General features: G+C 37.8%; 1 protein-coding gene across 3 annotated transcripts in view; it reads right to left on the reverse strand.

The window, feature by feature from the left end:
- Positions 1–768: 768 nt before the first annotated feature.
- The window catches only part of cacna2d2b (calcium channel, voltage-dependent, alpha 2/delta subunit 2b), a 37779-nt gene continuing 17387 nt past the window's right edge, over positions 769–21160 (reverse strand). Inside the window, exons 4-38 of one of the 3 annotated variants that reach the window (XM_015056918.1) lie at positions 20821–20880; positions 18355–18399; positions 16803–16938; positions 15799–16081; positions 15654–15704; positions 14917–15016; positions 14655–14816; positions 14437–14547; positions 14256–14334; positions 11424–11473; positions 11177–11266; positions 11003–11068; positions 10825–10899; positions 10667–10741; positions 10512–10583; positions 10316–10387; positions 9321–9382; positions 9141–9217; positions 8994–9054; positions 8823–8920; positions 8621–8711; positions 8474–8536; positions 8277–8380; positions 8082–8180; positions 7886–7977; positions 7557–7604; positions 7314–7385; positions 7033–7185; positions 6907–6959; positions 6711–6766; positions 6221–6344; positions 5998–6107; positions 5810–5892; positions 5041–5195; positions 769–1498 (exon numbers count right to left, since the gene is read on the reverse strand). In XM_015056918.1, coding sequence (XP_014912404.1) covers positions 5082–5195; positions 5810–5892; positions 5998–6107; positions 6221–6344; positions 6711–6766; positions 6907–6959; positions 7033–7185; positions 7314–7385; positions 7557–7604; positions 7886–7977; positions 8082–8180; positions 8277–8380; positions 8474–8536; positions 8621–8711; positions 8823–8920; positions 8994–9054; positions 9141–9217; positions 9321–9382; positions 10316–10387; positions 10512–10583; positions 10667–10741; positions 10825–10899; positions 11003–11068; positions 11177–11266; positions 11424–11473; positions 14256–14334; positions 14437–14547; positions 14655–14816; positions 14917–15016; positions 15654–15704; positions 15799–16081; positions 16803–16938; positions 18355–18399; positions 20821–20880 — 3087 coding nt within the window. In that variant the 3' untranslated portion in view covers positions 769–1498; positions 5041–5081. Of the gene's footprint in view, positions 1499–4910; positions 5196–5809; positions 5893–5997; positions 6108–6220; positions 6345–6710; positions 6767–6906; positions 6960–7032; positions 7186–7313; positions 7386–7556; positions 7605–7885; positions 7978–8081; positions 8181–8276; positions 8381–8473; positions 8537–8620; positions 8712–8822; positions 8921–8993; positions 9055–9140; positions 9218–9320; positions 9383–10315; positions 10388–10511; positions 10584–10666; positions 10742–10824; positions 10900–11002; positions 11069–11176; positions 11267–11423; positions 11474–14255; positions 14335–14436; positions 14548–14654; positions 14817–14916; positions 15017–15653; positions 15705–15798; positions 16082–16802; positions 16939–18354; positions 18400–20820; positions 20881–21160 lie in introns of those variants that run through there. The other 2 variants (XM_015056919.1, XM_015056920.1) reach the window with 2 other exon arrangements.

The raw sequence follows: 21160 nt of genomic DNA on the forward strand, positions 1-21160 counted from the left end.
ACCCCAATAACTCCTTGCTTGAATTTCAGCACAATGAAATTGAACAGAAATGTGCTCACATCTGTCTCTTGTCAGATGTGACAGACTGACCTTTCTGGCCAAAATGAAAGGGAGGAGGTTTGTAGGAGTTAAGATTAGGGTTTCAAGCCTGAAACCACCATACGAACTGCCAGGCATGGTGGTGGCAGCATAGTGCTGTGGGGCTGTTTTGTCGTACTGGTGCATTGGAAAAAGCAAAAAGAGTAATAACGGAGGAGGAAAAGCTTCAAATACTAAATATTTCCTCAGAACAATGTTTCCAAGCAGAAATTAAAACTTGTTTAGAAATGTCAAAAGCAGGCCAACATGCTGTTGAAAAATCCTGACCTTTCAGCTACACTGAAAAATTAACTTTCGTTAAAACCAAGTCTGTGGCAGGAAACAACCAGCTTAATAAAGTCGTCAAATATCCGGCAAGAGCAATGTCTGATCTTATTAATAAATACAAAAAAGGTGCAGTTCCCTGATAAGGAACTTTTAAACAAATAATTGTGGAAACATATGTATATATAACTATGTTATATTTAAAAAATGTTCATCATAAATAGCTTCAAATTATTATGACTTTAAAGGTCACTATGAGTGCAAGTTGAAAAAGTGACAAATGGATTATGTGTTCAATTAACTTCTACTTGGGTAAAATAAAAAGTGTTAAACATTAATTGATCAATTTCGGATGGTATAATATATGACAGTAAAATGAAGGTCTAATAAATAATCATTCGGGGCTGAAGTGAAAAATATCAACAGCATTTAATCACCAAAGATATAAACATTTAAATTTCTATTCCTTAATGAGACTGACAAAATCTTTACAAATTCATCCTTTATATTCTGCTGACTGTGTCACACTGTCTGTACAAAATGAGGTGGTGCTGAAGACTGGCACAAAGAGAGGAAATGTTCCAGAGTAAACAACGACATCAGCAAAATGAAAAGCAAAGTCACAGCAAAAACAATCTTAATGTTTGTTTTCCAAAAACTCTGAGGACATAAACACACAGGGTAATTTAATATATATATCAATTTAGACTCCCTGTGCTCTCAGAAACTTCAAATACATTCAGTTTCTATCTGTTATTAAAAAGTTCAAAATAAATAAACACAAAATATTGCATAAAAAAACAATACTGATGTTTTATTTCTCATTAACAAAGCAAGTAAGTGGATGTCCGAAAGTGTGTCTTATTTTCATATACAACTTATATGCGTAATTAACATTCAGTGTTTCAAACAGAATTTTAATCTTTTTTTTTTCTACATAAAAGATATTTTCATTGGGCAGTATGTTGCTCATAACTTTAAACTTCTCTGTACTTTCATTTGCTGCAAAATACCTAAATCCCCAACATGCCGTCAGTCCCTGTAGGCTTCACTGAAGTCAAACTTTCAGTTTCATCTGCCGCCTCCTCTTCACGTGCAGTTTATCTAAAAAGGGTGCAGCCGCAGACCTGCAGAGCTGGATGCAGACATGAATGTAAAACACTCATCAGTACCTATGTACACATATCTGTAAAGTGTCCAAAAATATCATGCAAGTAAATACAGATCATTTAAAGTAAATCAACGCCTCAGTCAAAATTGTGCTGTAGGCTGCAAAGTTCCTCAAGCTCACTTTCCCTTAAGTTACAGCAGACCCACAGAAGATCTTTGTTCTCCAAGCTCCTGTCATGCTCGGGTCCAGAAGAGATGCAAAACAGTTTTAAGTAGATATTTGTTCATTTAATTCAGTCACTCCTAACTGATATGCAAACCTTTCCGGTAGGTGTCTAACATACAAACTGAGTGTGTGCTGATGGGATTAAGTAGAAATCTAGTCTATTCTTTAATTTAAGACGGAACCACAGTGTAGAAATCAATGAGACGAAGCAGGACGGCAGCGAGGTTCTGTCCATCAGAGGATTTCAGGGAGTTTCTGCAGAGCGTCCCCTTGCTGTGCTCTTTCACAACTGTGCTCTTTTTTAAAAATGTCCACGATAAGCATCTTTTAATATTCCTAGGACCTTTTAAAGCTGGACTGCTCCAATTCTTCAGGGTGTCTTTCACGATGAAAGTCCACAGCTGAGATTCAATGCTGTAATCTAAAATGACGAGTGCAGCAAGGCACTGCAGGGTTGAACACCAGGCTGACAAAGAAAAACATTGGTTTACAAGTACTTTTTTGAAAAGTCTTTTAAAATACACCCCAGTTAAGTCAGCAGCCAGGAAAAAAAAAAAAAAAACCCAGACAACTTTAAAAGACAAGAGAGCATGAATCACTGCAGGAGATTCATTCTGGATTTCACCATGTGTACTCTAATCTCTGATATGTCACATTTCCTCTTCACATTGGGGAATGTTTTTTAGATACATCAGCAAAAAAAAGAAAAAAAAAGAGTTTGTATCTAAAATGTTATAACTTTGTAGTGCATTAACTAAAATGCAGGTTGACATGAACTCGATGTAACTATTAAAATAATGTTTTTGTTTCATAAAAGAAAATCAAACCCACATTTTTACTAACCTTTGCCTAAGTACTACCCAATTATGTTGGGTTTATTGGCAGTTGTTGCATTATAGGGTTTGTGAGGAGATGTGAAGCTATGTCAAAAGTACTGTAGTATCCCCTCGTACTGAGGTGGTTTGAGGATCAATGTTGTGACCAAGCACAACCCAAAAAGCTTGTCCCTGTATAAACTCAGTTCAGGATAAAATCGTTTCCTGACTGAAGTCTCTCTTAGGGTACACATAATAAAACGGAAACGTTCTGCCACAGTGAGTCATGCCAAATAAAATCAAGATGTGGTTTCGACAAGCACGTCATATTGACAACACCAAAGCTGTCTATAAGCTACATTCTCCATACAGAAGCATACACAAGTGCATAAATTCAAAATCAACAACATTTTGGCAATGCAGGTTACAAAAAGGTGTCTCAAATGCATAAAAAATGTTGGTCACACACTGTCATTAATTTCATAAGTGAAAGACATTGAGAGTTATTCATTTTTAACATTGTATGAATGCAGAGAGTGAGGATAATACCATTGTGTCTATCAATGTTGTCATTTATGCGGATACATTGATAGTTTATTAAACCAATCACCGATTGTTTGATTCTACTTCCTTGGACAACATCTAACTGAAAGCTCATTAAAAACCCACTGAGCTGCTGTAAAGCATTTCCATAAATCCTATTGTTAACCTTATGACAAAACAAAATGCAAAGATATTTTTTACTGATATGTATCATGAAACATGTCTTTTTTTCACTATATTGGCTTTTCCATGTGTCAACTGCCTCACTTATATGTCTCACTTTAAAGACATATAAGACGAAAACGTGCCCTGGAGACTAGGGGGAAGTCGTCGAGGGTCCTGTCACGTTCGACCCAGAAAACATTTCTCAAACCGTCTTAACAAACGTCAGAGTTGGAGTCAAAGACACTGCAGTGAATGTGAGGTTAAGGCTCAGATCTACCATCATGTAAAAACAGCTGCAGCTGCAGTAGCTGAGCTTCCTGTGCTGAAGTGAGACAACACTGACAAGGACTTAACATGCACACCGAAACAGGCACAAAGGAAGCATGGTGCGTAATTAGTTTCAAACCCATGGATGTGAAAACCGTGGAAGTAACAGCTTGGAATAATAATTGAGCAGAAAAGTGGGGGTGCATCTTCATTAGCTTTAAATTCATGTAGACTTCCTAAAACTTTAGAGATAAGTTCATAGCAGCAGCTGATTTTCTCTCTTTTTTGATTGGATATTCCTTTCCTTAACACTTACTTTAATGGTTACAGTCATTTCCAGGAGTTCCAGCCTAAATTAAGGGCATTTTACCATTTTATTCTTTAACTTGATTCAATCAGCAGCCACAGAGTGGAGCAGATGTTGGTGCTGTTGTTTCACAGCAGGATGACCTCGGGTTTAAATCCTGGAATCTGTTTCAAGTTTGCATGTCTCCTTCTGCATCCATGCATGCAGTTATACTGTCTTACTCCCACAGCTAAAGATGATGAATGTTTGGTTAATTTGTCAAACTAACTTGATCTTTGGTGTGATTTCAGGGTTCTGTTTTGTCTACTGGCCCCTGCAAAAACCAAATGGTTAGACTGTGGCTGGATGGATGAACGTAATGTATTTTTGGTCCTCTTCATACTGAAATTATTTTAAATAGTCATTCAAGATAAAATGAACATTGAATCTGTTTAGTTTTTTTTTTTCTTAAAGAAAATCTGCTTGCAGACTTTTATGTTTAATTCTTTTTTCACCAGTAAAAGTTCAGCAAACTTCCACAGCATGAAATGAGGTTTCCAAATCCGATTTTCTTTGCTCAAATAAATTTCAAAGCTTTACACACTGTTTTCCATGCATGTGATCAGTTATAGAGCTGATTTAGTATCGAAACTGACTGAATGCCAAAGGAGTCCTTTCTGGACAATACAAGCAACGTATAAGAAAACAACATATTTTTGTCTGAAGCTCACTCAGCACCTGACTCTTATATTTACACTTTACAGGCTTCAGGGATGATATATGCCTCAGGTCAGTTTCTGTACAGACAACCGTAAGACACAAATGCTGCAACGCTTTTAAAATACAGTACAAAGTTGGAATGCAGAAACTTCCCCAGTAATAATGTCCTTCTGACACCCTTTGTGATCTCAGTTCATTGAAAGCATATTAAAACAACCAGATTTATAATTCATTGTTATTCACTCCTCTTTAAGGTAAACCTTGACTGCCTCTGTGACCTTTTTTTTTATTGTTAAATGTGGAAAACAGAGATAAAATCTAATGTTCTCAACAAGGTTAAGCTGCATGCATTCGACACATTTCCCTCCAGGATTTTGCATTTGAGCCCTCAAAAAGCCAAGAAATAAGGCAGGGAAATAAGGCAGGGAAACAAATATCAGGGGCAGATACAGGACTTTCCAATTCAAAGCACAATACACTGTGAGTAGTCAGCAAAAAAAAAAAAAAAAAAAAAAAAATTCATCACAGTTGCTGTTTGATCTGACCTTCCGTAGATCCGAGCCTAAATCCGAGGAGATGGAACATGTCAGAGTGTTTGGATGTGTGAGAGATGAAAGAGAGGCAGAATGAGCTGAATGAAGAGAAGGGTTCCTATAGAGGCCTGCAGTGAAGAACCTCGACCACACTCTGACGTGTTTTCCTGAGTGAAAGAAAGAGAAAAACATTGGTAGAAAATCCTTCTGAATGCGTTTTCATTTTACAAACAGAATAAACCAACAGTAAAATTTAGTTGATGTTTGCAAGCTTGCAAATCCTGTTTTAGATGCATATGCAGTTAAAAAAAAAAAAAGGATGAGTACTTTAAAACTAGGTAGCATACATTTCAGTTTTGGGTTTGAGTTAACTCACTTTTGCTGAGTGGAGCATTTTTTTTTAGCCATATGCTGTTGTGCACATCTGCACAGGGAGAATGAACAGCAGAATAACTTGCATCTTCTGTCCTGATGCAGCCGATTCAGTGTTATGTTTCAGTTTATTAACATGCAAACATTTAGCAAACTTTTACCAGAAAATAAGCTTCGTCAGCTGTTAAAAAATAATTTAAAAAAGATTAAAGAACTTTAGGCTTCTTAATCCAAGTGCCATAAGAATTATTGTGATTAAAATTTAATGAATAATGTAAAAGACTAATTTGTTGCACATACAGGAAACAATTCCACGTCCTTCTCGGACCAAAATTAATTAAATTGTTTCCGCTTAATGTTCCATTCTAAGGTGAGAACTCAAAGCACAAATATAAGACTTCCTTCTTACTAAGGCACTGTAGTCAAAGCAGGGAGTTGGACCTCTACGATATCGCGCATTGCTCAGCAGTTCACATGGATTTTCCTCCTGAACTTTTTGCACTGAGTTAGAGAAAGCCAACTGGAAACACATTTGAAATTTCCACTTTCAGATGAGATGAAAACAGCACAGCAAGTGTGAGGGGGCAGAAAGGATACACTCCCTCTTGATCTGGGACAGTTTCTCAATCTCACAGGAGCTGCAGGGCAATGTCTCAGCCACCACAAAGAGCAAATTGGTGTTTTCAATCCGCTTTGAGTGGAACAGCCTGTGGGAGACATTGATGGATAGTTAGCCCACCCGTGCCGACAGAACTAGCCTAAGAGCACAGATAAAAAGTGCACTCAAACATATTTTGCTGATGCTGGAGAAAGCGCTGACCGCGAGCAGTTTCCACAGTCCTGCAGGACGTTGTAGGAGTTGGTGGTGTTTGTGAAGTAGAACTGGCTTTGGATGGTCACACAGCTGCTTTGTTTGGTCTCAAAAGCGTCAATAAAAATGTCATCTAAAAGACAAAATCAACAGATGCTAAGTTCTTGCATTTAAATCATTAAACATAGAAGGCTGAATGGGTCTGAATACTATTTTCAAGACTCTGTGGCTCATTGTGGAGAGCACAAGTCTTGTAGTGAACATGTTGAGTTCAACTTCAGCTTGTTTTTTGTTTTAAATGGTTAAATGTAGTTCTACTGTGAAGCACTTTCGAAGGTCAGTATGAGAAGAAAATATCTGCTTCATCTTAACCATCCTGCTTCTGGAAATAAATAGACCAAGGTGTGGTTACGGCATTGGCTATGTCATGAATGAAATCCAGTAAAAAAAATGGAAGCTAAAGTTGTAAAATCTTCATGTTCATGGATGACTGAGTCACCTTGGTGGAGCCAGCTGCTGTAAACGAGTCCATAGAGAAGCTGCTGAATCACAGACCTAGAACAGAAACACATTAAAAAAAATATGTTCATTTTATAAACATCACTAAAATAGTAAATGTATGACCGTAAATCAACAATGAACCAGGTTCATGTCCACATCTGGACTGATTTATTACAAGCTAGCTCTAGTCTCACCATGCCAGTGTGGACGTCCACCACGCCAAGCTCAAGACGTCGCCTATGGACGGCTGCAGAAACGGTGAACAGTGAGACAACAGTGCAGCTGCCTTCCACCATTTAAACCCTGCCTGCATGACTCACCACATAGATCCCTCTCGGCGCTGCTCCAGTGTGGCTTCTGCTGACCATTTCGCACGCAGACTGGTACTGGAAGGACTGTCGACGGGCGAAGATGGAGTTGTTGTAGAGCGCATACATCAGGAACGGGTCCACATCACCGAAGAAGAGGCCAATCTGAGGTCAAATGCAAAAAAAACGATTCAATTAATTTGTACTTAGGGTTTTTGCATCATTTTAAGCAGCGGAAAACGATTAAACGTAATGTCAGATTTATTCCATCGTTGCAGAAACAAAACAGCCACCTGCTTCCAGTGATCTCTCTGATTGGACATGACGAGGAAGCCGCCATCATCGATGAGATAGCACTGCAAGTCCTAAAAAAAAACAAAACAGTAGCACCAGTTAGATGAACTGTGCCCAGACGTTTTCATTTCTCCCATTTTTGCTGTAACAGCATCAGACACTGCAGACTCAGCAGTAGATTAATATTTATCATTTACTCAATGAGCTCTGGTGTCACAACTGAAAAGAGGAAAAGTTCTTACATCTGTGTTTACTTCACAGTCCATCTCACAGCTTCTGGATGGTCCACACTATTCAGGAAAAACCAAAATCAGAAGAGTTATGGACAACTTTATTCATAGATGCAGAGCACATTTCATTTCATACACTGATTAAAAAAACTCTGTGTTTAAAAAAAAAAACATAAATGGACAAAAACAAAACAAGCAACTACACAGAGAGAACGGCATACACCAGTAAGGTTACATAAGGTGAGGTGAAGAAAATAAAATGTTCTAAATAAAATAGAAAGCCAGGCTGAAAGCTGGATCGTTCTAACGCTGTAATTAAGGACAGAAGGTCTGTGGTGTACCTTGTGTGACCCCTGTCGGTTATCTGACACGTTGCTGGCCAGGATTTTAAACTTGTCCACCCATGCCTCCAGGTCCAGCTTCACTCCAATCACTGGAGAACAATCCACGTAAACACCAGGAGAAGCAATAACATGTGAGTGCTTAAATTAAAAGGTAAAGTGGTTTCCTGAATATTGGAGGGAAGTTGTTTCTCACCTGAAGGCTTGAGCAGTTTTCCTCCTAAATCCACCTCGACAGCTGAACTAACCAGGATTCCTGTGGTGCCATTTTCAGCCCCAAAAGGGTCGTCATCTGCTGCTCAGGACAAACACATGAGGGAATTACTGTATTTGCACGTTAGCTGTCATGATTTTATTTGATTTGTATTCTGCGTTTTGCTGTGTTACTCACAGGGTCTCAGTGAAGGTCTGAACATGTAGCCTTTATTATCCAGGCTCCTTCTGTAGTAATCCGAATTAAACGGTTCTGGATCCTCGTCCCATAACTCGGCAGCTCTAAGGACCAGAAACACAGACGACGAAGCATGTCAAGCAAAAAGGTCTGCGTTCGTTTAAAACATTTCTGCCTCTGTTGCTGATTTTACGCACATGTTGGGAAAAACTCGAGTTATTCCTCCGTGCGTGGATCCGAAAACAGCCAGGAAGCCGTACCTGTAATTATTATTCAGTCGGCATTAGTTTGTTTAGTGATTGTGAGTAGGCTTTGCTTTTTCGCTCACTGTGTAGCCGACTCACGCATTCAGATCCTGTTTCTTCCAAACGCGAGAAGCAAGCTGACCAATAATCCTGGAATCCAGGATAAGGTTGTGGATGAGACCTTGGTCACCTGTAAAATGAAAAAGAGGCAGATTATCTATCTGTGTGTGTCCTGAACTCTAAGGTAGGGACTCTGTGTGTGTGTGTGTGTGTGCGTGCGTGCGTGCGTGCATGAACTCACATTCATCAGACTCTGGGGAGATATCCAGCATGAGAGAGAGGAAGTTCTGCAGGAACTGTGTGTTGTTATCAGAAAGCTGCAGGTTCTTGCAGTATTCTCTGCAGATACAAAAGAATGAATGAAACAAATTCTTTCATTTAAACCACAATCAAAGAAAGTAAAGATGGTCACCTGGGAGCCAGAAAAACATGCCCTGAGGACTCAAAGGAGCTCGGCAACAATGACTGCATATCTAAAGCACAAAGCAGAGACGCTTCTTTGAGCTCTCATGGTTGTCATGATGCTATGTCACACAGACAAACTCCTTCCTCTACTCACACTGGAGCTGCACCATCACATCGCTCAGGTCTGCCTGGATGAAGTTCTCACTGTACGGAGGTAATACCAGACCAAGACTGCAGGTGGCAGCAGCCCAACACATAGAGGAATTATTGAGGAGATACAGCAGGAGAGGAAAAGCTACATAATGTAAAAAAATATATTCTTTTTTGAGTTTACCTGTAATCGGTGTCATTGATTGGAGTCCAGGTGTAGCCTCTGTGTGCCTCATCGATGTATTGCTGCCATAATACAGATGTGTTTGTCAACGTACAGATGTCAAGTTTTGAAAAATATTTTCAGAAACTCTATCATTTCAATAATCCCCAGGATTATTTCTTAGTTTTGGTGTTTAGTGATTAATAGGTACTAAATCCTCCAACAATGTTTAAATTATATATAAAACAGAGGTAAAACAAGAGCTGCATTTTCAGATTTTGATGCTTTCTTTGTCCTTTTCTAAATGTTTACATGTCTCACCTATATAAACCTAATCATATACTTATTTCACAGCAGAACTACTTCCTGTTCTATGCTGCAGAATTAACAGAATTATGTGTGAAAAGTTTACTCTGTATCCATCCACCTCTCTGCCATTCAGTTTGGGCAAAAGTTGATCTGCTTTGAGAGATTATATTAAATTTATGTGAAAATAAGTTCTTAGGGATGTCAGGGGTGTAATTTCTTAACATGTGTAAGACAATGAAGTCGGCTCTTTCACATTGTTTCATAAGACTACTGCAGAGCACTGTCTGTAATGTGGTGCACAGTGACACCAAGTGGTGGCCGTACTATAATTAAATCTTTAAAACCATGAAAAACTAGATTATTAAATAAATTCTATTTATATATTGCCAATTTATTACTTAAAACCAACAGGATATTTGCACACAGTCAAAAGAAATCTGTAGATAACTGATAAATGTAGTTACTGAAAAAGGTAGACACACATTTTTCATACTTGTCAAGATTCAAATTTTCTGTGTTGTCAATTTGTATAATTGTTTTCATCAATGGATAGTTGTACGGAGAACGGAGGGACGGACGGAAGGATGACATTAGATTGGGAGTTTTGATATAAAACAGAAGTAGAATAAAACTAGCTGGAGGAATATATTTCATCACTTAGGCAACAAAGAAGTCTGGAAATATAAATATTGTTTCAATTTACTTACGCCATCAACAGAATTAATGAGAGTTTTTATCTGCATTTCCCCTGGTTTCCCATCAATCATCTGTCGTCGAATCTGAGTAAAAGAAAGTCAATTATTTTTTTGTTTGTTTGAGCAGTCCTTTAGTTACCAGTACAAACAATGGACTGGTGAGAGACCAACTAACTAATAATATTTTGCACTTTTATGTGCTACTCACCTCCTCCTTATTACTGTCCTCTACTTCTGCATCCAGGAAGTCCAAGGTCACGGGTTCAGGGAGATTCACAGGCTGGGACGAGTCAAACAGAAATCACATAAGCCTTCCCAGAAATCCGAAACATAGCGACCTCTCAGTGCTCAGATATGGGTCACCTTCGGCTGGAGATTAGGATGGAGGAGCAGATATCCATTTGGATCGATGGCAAATATGTATCCGTTGGCTCCGAGCTGTTCCAGAGACAAAAACCGAGACTTGAACTGCTCTGCTGCTGTGTGTAGCGAGTTAAAAAGAAAAATTAAGCTGTACATACGTTATAGCGTGGTGTCAGTCGCTTTATCTCATCTAGATGTACATCCACTCCCATGACGCCTAATATCAACTGATTCTGGAAAAATCATAAAGAAGAAAACAGATAAAAATGTTAAATCTGAACTTTTAAGCGTCTGACAATCAAACTAAACTGGGGGGGGAAATAAAAGTTTTCCTACCTGTGAGTTTCCACTCATAGTGAGATTGAACACAGGCAAAGTCCCCGTCACTACCAGGCCGAGACCCTGAAAAGAAGAAGTTCAGAACCACTTATGTATATTCAAACAATCCACGTTTTCTCCAGTGTGTAAGATTTATTTCCTGTGTTTGACTGAGCAGACTCAGAAACTCACCAGAGCGTCCTGATACACGTTGGTCCACTGAACCTGCTTGGCCTCGCCGCCTGCCAGAACCATGGGGCGCCCCAGCACGTCCAGGTACTCCTGATGAAACACACACACAGCCGATGTGAGGGCCAGATCCCAAAACAAAAACACAACATCAAGCCGCAGAGCGGGAACGCCTCAAAACGAGGATGGATGCGTGAAGTAAAACAGTGATTGAGGGATCAGCTGCACCAGAGGAACCAAGCAAACCCACCTGGGTATTAATCCGTATGGCACAGATGGAGCGGATCTCAAAATAGTAACCTGGCAGGCCGCAGAGGGGGGAAAACAGACAGACAGAGAGAAAGAAAAGAGACCGCATGTGTGAGATCAGAGGAAACACATTGTGGGGTTTATGAATATTCTGGATTTGAGTAGATGTTACTTAAAACTGTGACTCAGACACCTAAATCGCACAGACAGGGAGCTTAGAGAGGAATATTACACAGCAATAAATGTCAGTGTACTTATTCAGATCAGGCAAAAAAAAAAATCATAACCATAAAAGCTCCCAAAGAACAAAGATTATGAGATTAAAACTCTGAACTGGTGCTAATCCAGTCCAATCCAATCCAGTTCAATCAAATGAAATCCAGTCATCCAGATTTTATTTCTCCTTTTATCTACATTTAAGATGCTTGGAAATAGCTCCTAAATCATTTCATATCTGTACCCTGAAGTTAAAAACATGATTTGTACATGTAGAAACTGATGTTTCTTTTTTGGATTTTCCTTCACAAAAGAGGTCAGACTCAATTAAACTTTCCTCTGGACTTTGATTGGGCCATTCTAAAATGTTTCGATATAAACCATTAATTTTTAGCTCTGGCTGTATGTTTTGGGTCTTGCTTTCCAGCTCAAAGATAAACTTCATATTTTTACAGTTTTTTGCACCTTCTTCAAGAGTTGTGGTCTAATTACCTCCATTCATCTTCCTAAATCTGGCTAGCTTCACCGTCACACCTAAGAGATAGTCGTCTCACCTAAGCTGTAAACCTTCATGCTTTTTAATTTTTTTTATTTAAAAAATGAAATACAGAAAAATTACTTCTTACACATTATACAAAAAATGGCAACTGTATTTTGATGCGTTGTCAATTAATAAATCTTTTAAAAGAAAAAGAAAATCTGTCCACTTTCCAAATATGAATAACTTTGTGTGCTGATCATTTTGCATTATTTAAAATAAAATACATTCACGTTTGTGGCAAAATGTGGACAAAATAAAGATGTTTGAATACTTTTGAAAGGTGGTGATGCTTGCTTAACTGGTTATGACACCACAGCAATTTCTGTATTTTTTCACAGAAGATATACAGAAATGTTCTGTATTCATCATCATAATGATGATTTTGCACATCATTATGATGTGCATAATGACGTGCAAAATCCATCTAGAAAAATTATGATTTTCCACATGAGGTACATTTAAAAAATTAAATAAAAATAAAAATCAAGATAGGAACCAGTTACAGCAGAACCTCCTGTAGGCTCTTTCATAATGTACCAAACCAGAGTAAAGAATATTGAGTTCAGCTCAGTTTTATAAAATATCAGTTCTAAAACCAGACAAGGGGGAAACCGACATGAAGCTGACATTGCTTACTTTTTGTTTTATCCAACACGTATATTTGTGTAGAATGTCATTCTGCAAACTATCAAAATGTTTTTATGTTTCAGCTAATATGTAAATATCTGTCAGTTTATATTCAGTATGATGTCCAGAAAAGCAATGCACCTACACACAAAAGTTAAAAATGAGCAAGTAAAACAGAAGGTTTAAGTAAATTAGTAAAACTGAGCATTTATAACTGTAACTTTAAAATCTCCTCCAAGAAATTATAGTTCTCCCAGAATAGCATTAAGTTCAAGATGTTTTATTTTGCTGGTTTAATGTCCTAAGACTTGATTAATTGTTCATATTGATTTTGTTGGATGGTATTGTTCTAATCATAAAATATCCTGTTTAAGTGTATCTAATGTTTTTGAGTGAATTTAAGTCAAAAACTGGGTTTGTAGGTCCCATTCTTGAATAATTTAAGACAGGCTACATTTTTCCCTGCTGTGAAGAATTGCATCTTCACAGCCACGTTTCATATAAGGCCTTTCCTAATGAGTTTTTTTGAAGCTCTCACGGTTAAGTCATCAGTCCACATAAGAATAATTGACTGAAGGAAGACACAGCTGGATCATCTCTGGTGGCAGAGTTGGTACTCCTAGCATCCTCCTTAGACTAAATAAGCATCTTTTTTATTTCGTCAAAGTTTTAGTGGATCAGAGTTTCCACATTCACAAAATATGTATACAGCCCGCAGGTCTCTTTATTTATTTCCTGATCCTTGTGAGCTTTCCTTCATGCTCGATATCAGATCTGAGCTATTTGTTTTTCTTACAATTCAACTCAATCGTAACATTTTAGGTTTGCTGTTTTAACTTTTGTTCGGTTTCTTTAAATCTCTGGGAAAATGCAGCATATTCTACCAATTACACCACATGTTCTGCTAAACATAAACTTGAATTATGTCTTTAAACTGTTATCTTTAAAAGTTTACTGAAAATTGGTCAGATAAATAAAAACACATTCTAATACTGTTTATTTTAGTGATTATTTTTTGTAGCTAAGCTAACAGAAAGGACTGGAAGGAAAAAGCGTGTAAAAGGAAACGACGCTGAAATAAAATACTTTTTTCTCCTTTAACATAAAAGGATTATGTCCAAGTGTTTTTTTTTTTATAGTTTAAAAAGTATGTCTACGCAAAACTTATCTTTTTTTTTTTTCAAATGCATGAGGGTAAAATTTTAATCATAATAAAAGAAGGAATATGTCTGCAAACAAAATTATTCAGGTCTTGTAGGAAACAGTGGTTGTATAAAGTATGATGTATAGCTAAAGTCTCTTATATAACAAAATGCTGTTCATTATGCTTTCACTGCTGACTTGGTTTTGGAGCTGCTGTCTCTAAATCATTGAAACGGTCTCTCTTTATGGTGACGTTTTGCAAAGTAAATGGATATAAAACACGGTGATAGAAAAATGTCGGCTCACCTTTATTAGTACAAGCAATCCACTGCAAAGGCGTCACATCGTAATTATGTTGACCCACGGAAAAGGTAAACACTCGGACCTTGGTGGAGGAGGCAGAGAGAAAATAAATGGGATCCAAGCAATAAAATCCATCAATTTCATGCATGGAAGATTGATTGGAATATACCACGATAACACTGACCGTTTTGTTGGGCCAGTTATATTGCAGGAAGACATCCTGAGCCCTATCCTCCCCTCCGTCAGTAAACAGCATAATTATTTTATTGCAGTTAGCCCGCGGGACGTTTGTCTTCTATAAAATACAGTAATACATATGCATGATAGGCTGATACAGAGACAAAACATAGTGTGTTTGGAGCTCGTTTTCCTCCTGGTACAGTAAGTCACAGAGTAACTCACGTTAAGAAGCTGGTTGAAGGCAAAATGAAACCCAGACTTGTAGTCAGTGGTGCCTTTAGCTTGCATTTGCTGCACGGCCTCCTTGAAAATCTTCTTGTTTCGCACGTTAGCCTGGACCAGATGCTTGAAGCAAGGGACCACTGCCTCAGCCTTCTCATTGAACTGAAACACAGCAGGAGACAGTCTGCTGTAAAGTACAAAAGGTGAAGAGGAGTAATGATTCGTGACTAATCACGAGGCAGGAATCCATGCAGATACCAACTCTGGCCACGTTGACGTAGTCGTCGTCAGATAAAGTGTCCAGCATTTCCATCACAGACGCCTTGATCAGTTTGAGCGTGAGTCCGCTGACGCTGCCGCTCCTGATCAAACGCAGGAGGCAACACAAACATGAGCAGTGGCAGAAGAGGTTTCAGTCTTTTGAACTTATTGTTGTAATTAGCCAGAACTTGGTTAAGTGATGTGGTAAATAAGATCTTGGTAGCTTTGTAGTTACATGGAATTAGTACAGTTAAATTTGGATAATGAGGCAAAGACCTAGAACTTAATACAAGGTAAAATTTGAATGTTTTTAAAACATTGACTAGAGAAATGATTGCAGGAGTCACCTAATAAATGATCATGCATCATGTTTGAGTCGGTTTTGCTGTCGGCAGTTCAGGTGATTTGCACAAAGTGGATTAAATAATGAAAATGGAGAACTGTCTCCCTTCAAGTCTGCAGCTAGATGGTTGACAATAATATATAAATAGATGCTTAAACAGGTCATTGGTCAAAAGCGTCCAACGCAACCACATTTAGAAATGACATGTATACAGTGATCTCTTGAATGGAAAATTAATCTGATCATGACTCCATAAAACAGTTTTCCAATCCCAAATTTAAAAAATTCATCATGTTAAAACTTAGATTATCTGTAGGTTACCGTCCCCTGAAGCGCTACCTAATGCACTTCTTCAATTTCCCAGAAAAACCTCAAAAACATGACTCTGTACTTACACATCAACAAGGATGACCATGTCTTTGGGAGATGAAGCCCCCTGGATGTACCTGAGACAAAGAAAGACGTAGTAAAAAACCTAAATCTATCTTTACTTTACAATATGTCAACATATCCAGGGTTTTTTTACGCAGCGTAATGTACCAAGGCCTCCTCCGGACATCGTACAGGTCGATTTTGTCGGGCGCTTTCCACGGAGATGCTGCAATGCATAAATAACTCAGTGTCTTTGTATAACTTTGTGGTTGAAGAGTTAGTTTACAGTAACAGCAGAGGCAGCTGCTTAAAGCCCCACCTGGATAGTAGCGAGTGACTCCTGTCGCACTCCCAAACGCCTGCCACAGCAGCGACGGATCCTCCCTGCTGTTCTCCATAAACACTCTCTCCAGCGCCTGCGTCCAGTTCAGCTCATTCAGGATGTCTGGAGCTGAGGACAGAAGAGAAAACCTGCACGTAAAATACTCCACAGACACCAGCAAAAACATATATGTGTCTTCTTGTTGATATTTCTAACAAATGAAGAAAATGTGCAAAACCATGATTTGACACATCTTGAAATATGAGACGTGTCTTCATTGTCTTTTTATTTATAATAAACATTAAACATAAAATTTAAATGTGGAAACAACATATGCCATATTTACGAACCATATATTGTCTGTATCAGTTTTCATATTTCATAAATGAAGACAAAAAGGAAGAAAAGACTGAAGGAAGGAGAGAAAGGAAGACAGAAAAATAAGAACAATTTTTCATTACCAGTGATTATACAAGAAAAACACACTTTTAAAAGAGAGATAAATTAGATCCACAAATAAAACGGTAACAAGTATCACAAAAACAATTTCTAGACATCAAAAAGTGGATGCTGCCTTTTTGCTCAAGTAACATAAAGGCACAAAACAAAACTTTAGAGAAGCTTATTAAAGTTCTGATTTAACTTGTGGAGTTTGAATTAATGAAACTCTTAAAGATAACATAGCAAATTCATTATAAATCTTCATTAACAAAGACTTGCTAAATCTCTTGACATCTCAGCTTATTAAGTAAAATTATGTTTACCACAAATATGTCACATAAGAATATTAAGTGAGGAGCAAATCTGCAGGATCCTGCTCTCAAAGTGACATAATGGGAGCACCACTCACCTCCTTTGTAAATATCAGTCGGGATCTGAACTGCAGTGTGCGAGAAGTTGACGTTATTTTTGAAGTTTGGATCGTACACAAACTCCAGTTTGAGTTGGGAGGGGTTTTCCACCTCTGCCTCTCCGTCCATGGAGTACTGTCAAAGCAAGAGTGTAGAAACTGAAGTATAAACTTTACCTTTTCATTGTGATAACTTCTAACTTCTCCTTTGATAGTTCAAAATACAATGTAGGTTAAATGATAAGTTTTTAGATCAAGACAACCTAAAAACAAAGTTTTAAGAGCCATTTAAAAAAAAAAAACAAAGAGCAGAAAGTACTTATAAAAAAATGAATTATGCATTTTTCATCTGCAATATCTATGACTGGAAATATCTCACACTAATAACTGAATGGATCCTTTTCCTGGAAAAAGGCCATTTTAACAGTGATGTATAGAATGGATGTGTGGCCACTTTTTTGCAGCTCGAGGACGTTTAGCTACATAGATCATCTATGCAGGAAACATGCTGTGGCCAGAGATAATGAAACAACTGGAATTAGGGACTTATGGGAAGGAACAACGCAAACCCGAGGGAAAACTTCATGCTATGGCTCAGGGAGGAAACTCGAGCAGGGAGTCAACAGGCAGACCAAAGAGTTAGGTTGGATGTAGACTCTGAGCATAAAATAGATCAGATAAGAAAAGGCATCATTTTTCAACAGCTTTGTCCAATTCCTCTTCAATAAATAACTCGCTCAAAACAAAAATTTGTGAAAATTTGTTTCAGCTGTGACTTTTTTTCTTCTGTGCCTGAGGAAAAGAAAGGAGCGCATTTGAGCGTAGCTGCAGTCTGACTGTCTGTTGGTAATTTCCCTTCAGTCCACCATTTGTTCCATTAGCTTGAACAGGCTTTTTAAATGACAGACATTTCTACTGATTGATGCGATGGTTTCCTAAGGCAAAATGTTTTGACAGCTCCATTACTGGAGAGCAGGAGTAAAATGCAGACCGTTCTGGTGACATGCATTTTTAAGAGGAATGTGTTTGTATCTGCACACAACAGGGTGATATTGCTGGGACCGGAGCAGAAATTGCAACGGCTGGAGGAAAGCTGACAGACTTTGATATTTTGAATTACAGTTTTTGTTGCAAGCGATCATTTTTTTGTCACTCCACAGAGCAGTTTTAAATCCCTGGGTACGGTGCTGGTTTGTTAGGTCTTCAATCTCCTGTTAACAAGGAATACCGATCCAGACTTCCTTCTACCTAAATCAAAGTCTAAATATTTACTCTATGACACCAAATTTAAGCTTGAGGTCATGTTATCATTACTTTTTTTTTTTTTTTCTGGTCGCCAAGTTTGGTGTTTTGAATGTGGCGTCTTCACCAGCTTTTGGTGTTTTCTCAGCTGCCTTGTGCTCCATTTTTTTCCCCTCTTGAACTTTTTAACATGTTCCTCAACTTCAGACATGGAAGCAAATTTGTAGCAAACTACGAGTGTGAACCCAACAGAAAAGGAAAGCCCTGTAATCCTTGTCAGTTTTACTAAATTTGTTTATCCAGCACTTACATATTCCAAATCAGCTTTGGAGTCATAGTAGGCCATGTCAAGCTCCTGCAGGAAAGCAGATGGAGAGAGATGATGAAGGCAGTGAAACGCCATGAGGATGAGCAGTCACATGAATGCACTTGTCAAATGAGAGTCTGGATTCACCACAAAAAAAAAAGGTTAAAAATGATTGCTTACTTACATTTAACTCAAACAGTAAGAACAAGAAAATAATTTTTCCAACACTTTTCCTCTCTTTCCTTTCTGATCTTGTGTCATTCAGGTGCACTGAGGGAACTTAGTGGAGGGAAAATCACAGGTTGGATGAGGATTATTTTACCCCAGACTTATAATATAGTTACGACTACATGCTACTATATGTAATACAAGTTATACAATTTCACATGTAGCCATATGTAACTGTAGCAGCATAGTTACATACAGCAGAGAGATTCCCGTATCCGTGAATACCGGACTGGTTCTCGCTATGTGAATTATTTACAAATGTGTCCTAACACTGTCTTTAAATCCTTCCTTAAATTATTGATCTACTTTAGCTTAGTTGACCCTTTTCTCACTAAACCAAACATATTTGTTGATTTTCCACCAGTTGCCATGAACCAGTCAGTCCATCCACAAACCTTCTCCGTTCTTCTCGCTACTCAAATCAAAGAATGTTTAACAAGTACAAATAAAAAGTTGCTTAATGCCAAAATCAAGCTTTGAACTTGCGATGTTCTTGTTGTTAAAAACTAATATTAACAGTATTAGTAGGATTACAAAGGATGGCATTAGAAATAACTTTTTTTGTTTGCTGTAACTACCAAATGTCCAGCACTGTTTCTTTGCTCAGGTCTGTCACGCTATGATTCAGTGGACCGGCTGTGTGGACCATCACCATCTGTTAGTCTGAGTTTCTGAAAATGCACGACATGCTTCAGCATCTACTGAGAGGTGTTCCTATTTTTAGCTTCTTTCTGATTACCAAACTGTCTGGTCCAAACCCAAACTCAGCAGCTCTCTCAGTCTGCTATTCTCGTGCAAAGACAAAAACAGGAGGAATAAGAGTGTCGAAAATCCCCCCAGAAACATTTGCTGGTTTTTAGACATTACTGTGGATCTCTTCACGCTTTACAATAACTCCATCATTATTTCTACCGCAAGGTTACTTGAAAACTGTATCTTAATGGTCTATAAAGCCTCCTTTCATATCATTTTGATCATTCAACTGAGAAGTAATTGTTGCCTTCAGATGCATTATGTTTGTATTAAAAGCTTAAATTTCCGTTTTTAAGTGCAGTGACAAGTCTTCAAGCTAGCAAATTCACTTAGGTAAAAAAAAAAAATTATAGAACTGACAGGTTATTGTACTTTTATGTTTTCATTATATGCTCTTTAGTAATAAAAGTAGAAAGTCAAGTCAAGTCATAAAGGCTAACTGCAGATTTCCAGTCGTTGGCATGGGTCATTTACATGTGTCAATGTGTCAAACAATTACATTTTAATGTCGCCCCCTTCAACCCCTCAAAAAAAAAAAATCTCATAGCACTTTGCAATTTAAAATCCTTTTAATGAGATGCCAGAGAAAATGTAGGAAATACTGGCTGCTGCCCACCCAGCTGAAGGAAGGTTGCTACTCCTTCGGTCACAAGAAAGACAAATTCAGCTGTTTGGTCAAATTCCTAGTCAAAGCCAATATAGAAATAAATAAAATAGTTTTTTTTTTTTTACAGTTAAAGTGAAAAGAACAAGTGTTTTTGTTTGCAATTTAACATGAAGGAAAGTTAGTTTTACTCCAGGTTACACCATCAGAACTTCACTCCAGCCCATGGATTTTCAAGACAGCATTAGGAAATCATTTGGTATTTGATGGTGTTCATGAATTTTCACTGACTATTTGACTGAAGCAAATAAGTAAGCAGTTTTAATGCCTTTCTGCTTTTGGTTCATTTCAACCATTTAATGAGAAGTCTGCTCATCTACTGGGGAAAGGAATTAATTCATTATTTTCAGTTTTACAAAAACGTTTTTAAATAAAAGTTGCTTCCAACCTACGGCTGATGTTTTGACTTCAAAACAGCTTAATTGTATTTTCTTGATGGCTTTTCCACCTTTTAAAACATTTTACAGCATTAAAGTGTCACAAAATAAACTACGGCCAAAGAGAGTCTAAACACACGACACTTGGCTGTCACTCACTTGTAATAATTTGTAATAATCAGCTGTCATTTACTGCAGTCCAATCAGTTCCTTGCAACAAACAATGCTAATGTGAAAACAATAAATTCAAAACCTAGAATAGTTTGGTTGATCCATTCATTCGTCTGTAAGCAGCTCAATGTCCTGTTTCTAAGGTCAGCTAACTTAAGGAGGAAGCTCAATTCACAATCTTCTTTTTTGAGTAAAAATATGTTTCTTATGAGGAGATGCAGCAAAAAGACCAAAATTTAGGAACCTTAAATACATAAACTGTGACTCTGTTCTTACCTTAAGTCCATCTTGCCATTGATGTTCCCGTTGGAGCCGCTCTGCTTCACTCGCTAAACGCTACACATTTCAGACAAAGAAACGTCACATCACAGCCGAACGTAAAACAACATGTCTAACTTAAAAAATCGGACAATGAAACCACACTTATGTTCAGTTAGTGCTCTTGTTTTAGAGAGTTGATTTGCAATCTACCTTAGTTACAAATAGTCTTTTGAGAAAAAGTAAATTAATCTACAACTTAATTGAATTAGAGGGGAAAAACAAGAATTTTTTTTTTTTTCCACACAAAACTGTTACATCAATTTTGTCCTGTATGAGATTATATCACCCAGGAACA

This window comes from Poecilia latipinna, unplaced genomic scaffold (assembly GCF_001443285.1).
Source record: "Poecilia latipinna isolate Pla-1442-1.1 unplaced genomic scaffold, P_latipinna-1.0 Scaffold1417, whole genome shotgun sequence".
NCBI lineage: Eukaryota > Metazoa > Chordata > Actinopteri > Cyprinodontiformes > Poeciliidae > Poecilia > Poecilia latipinna.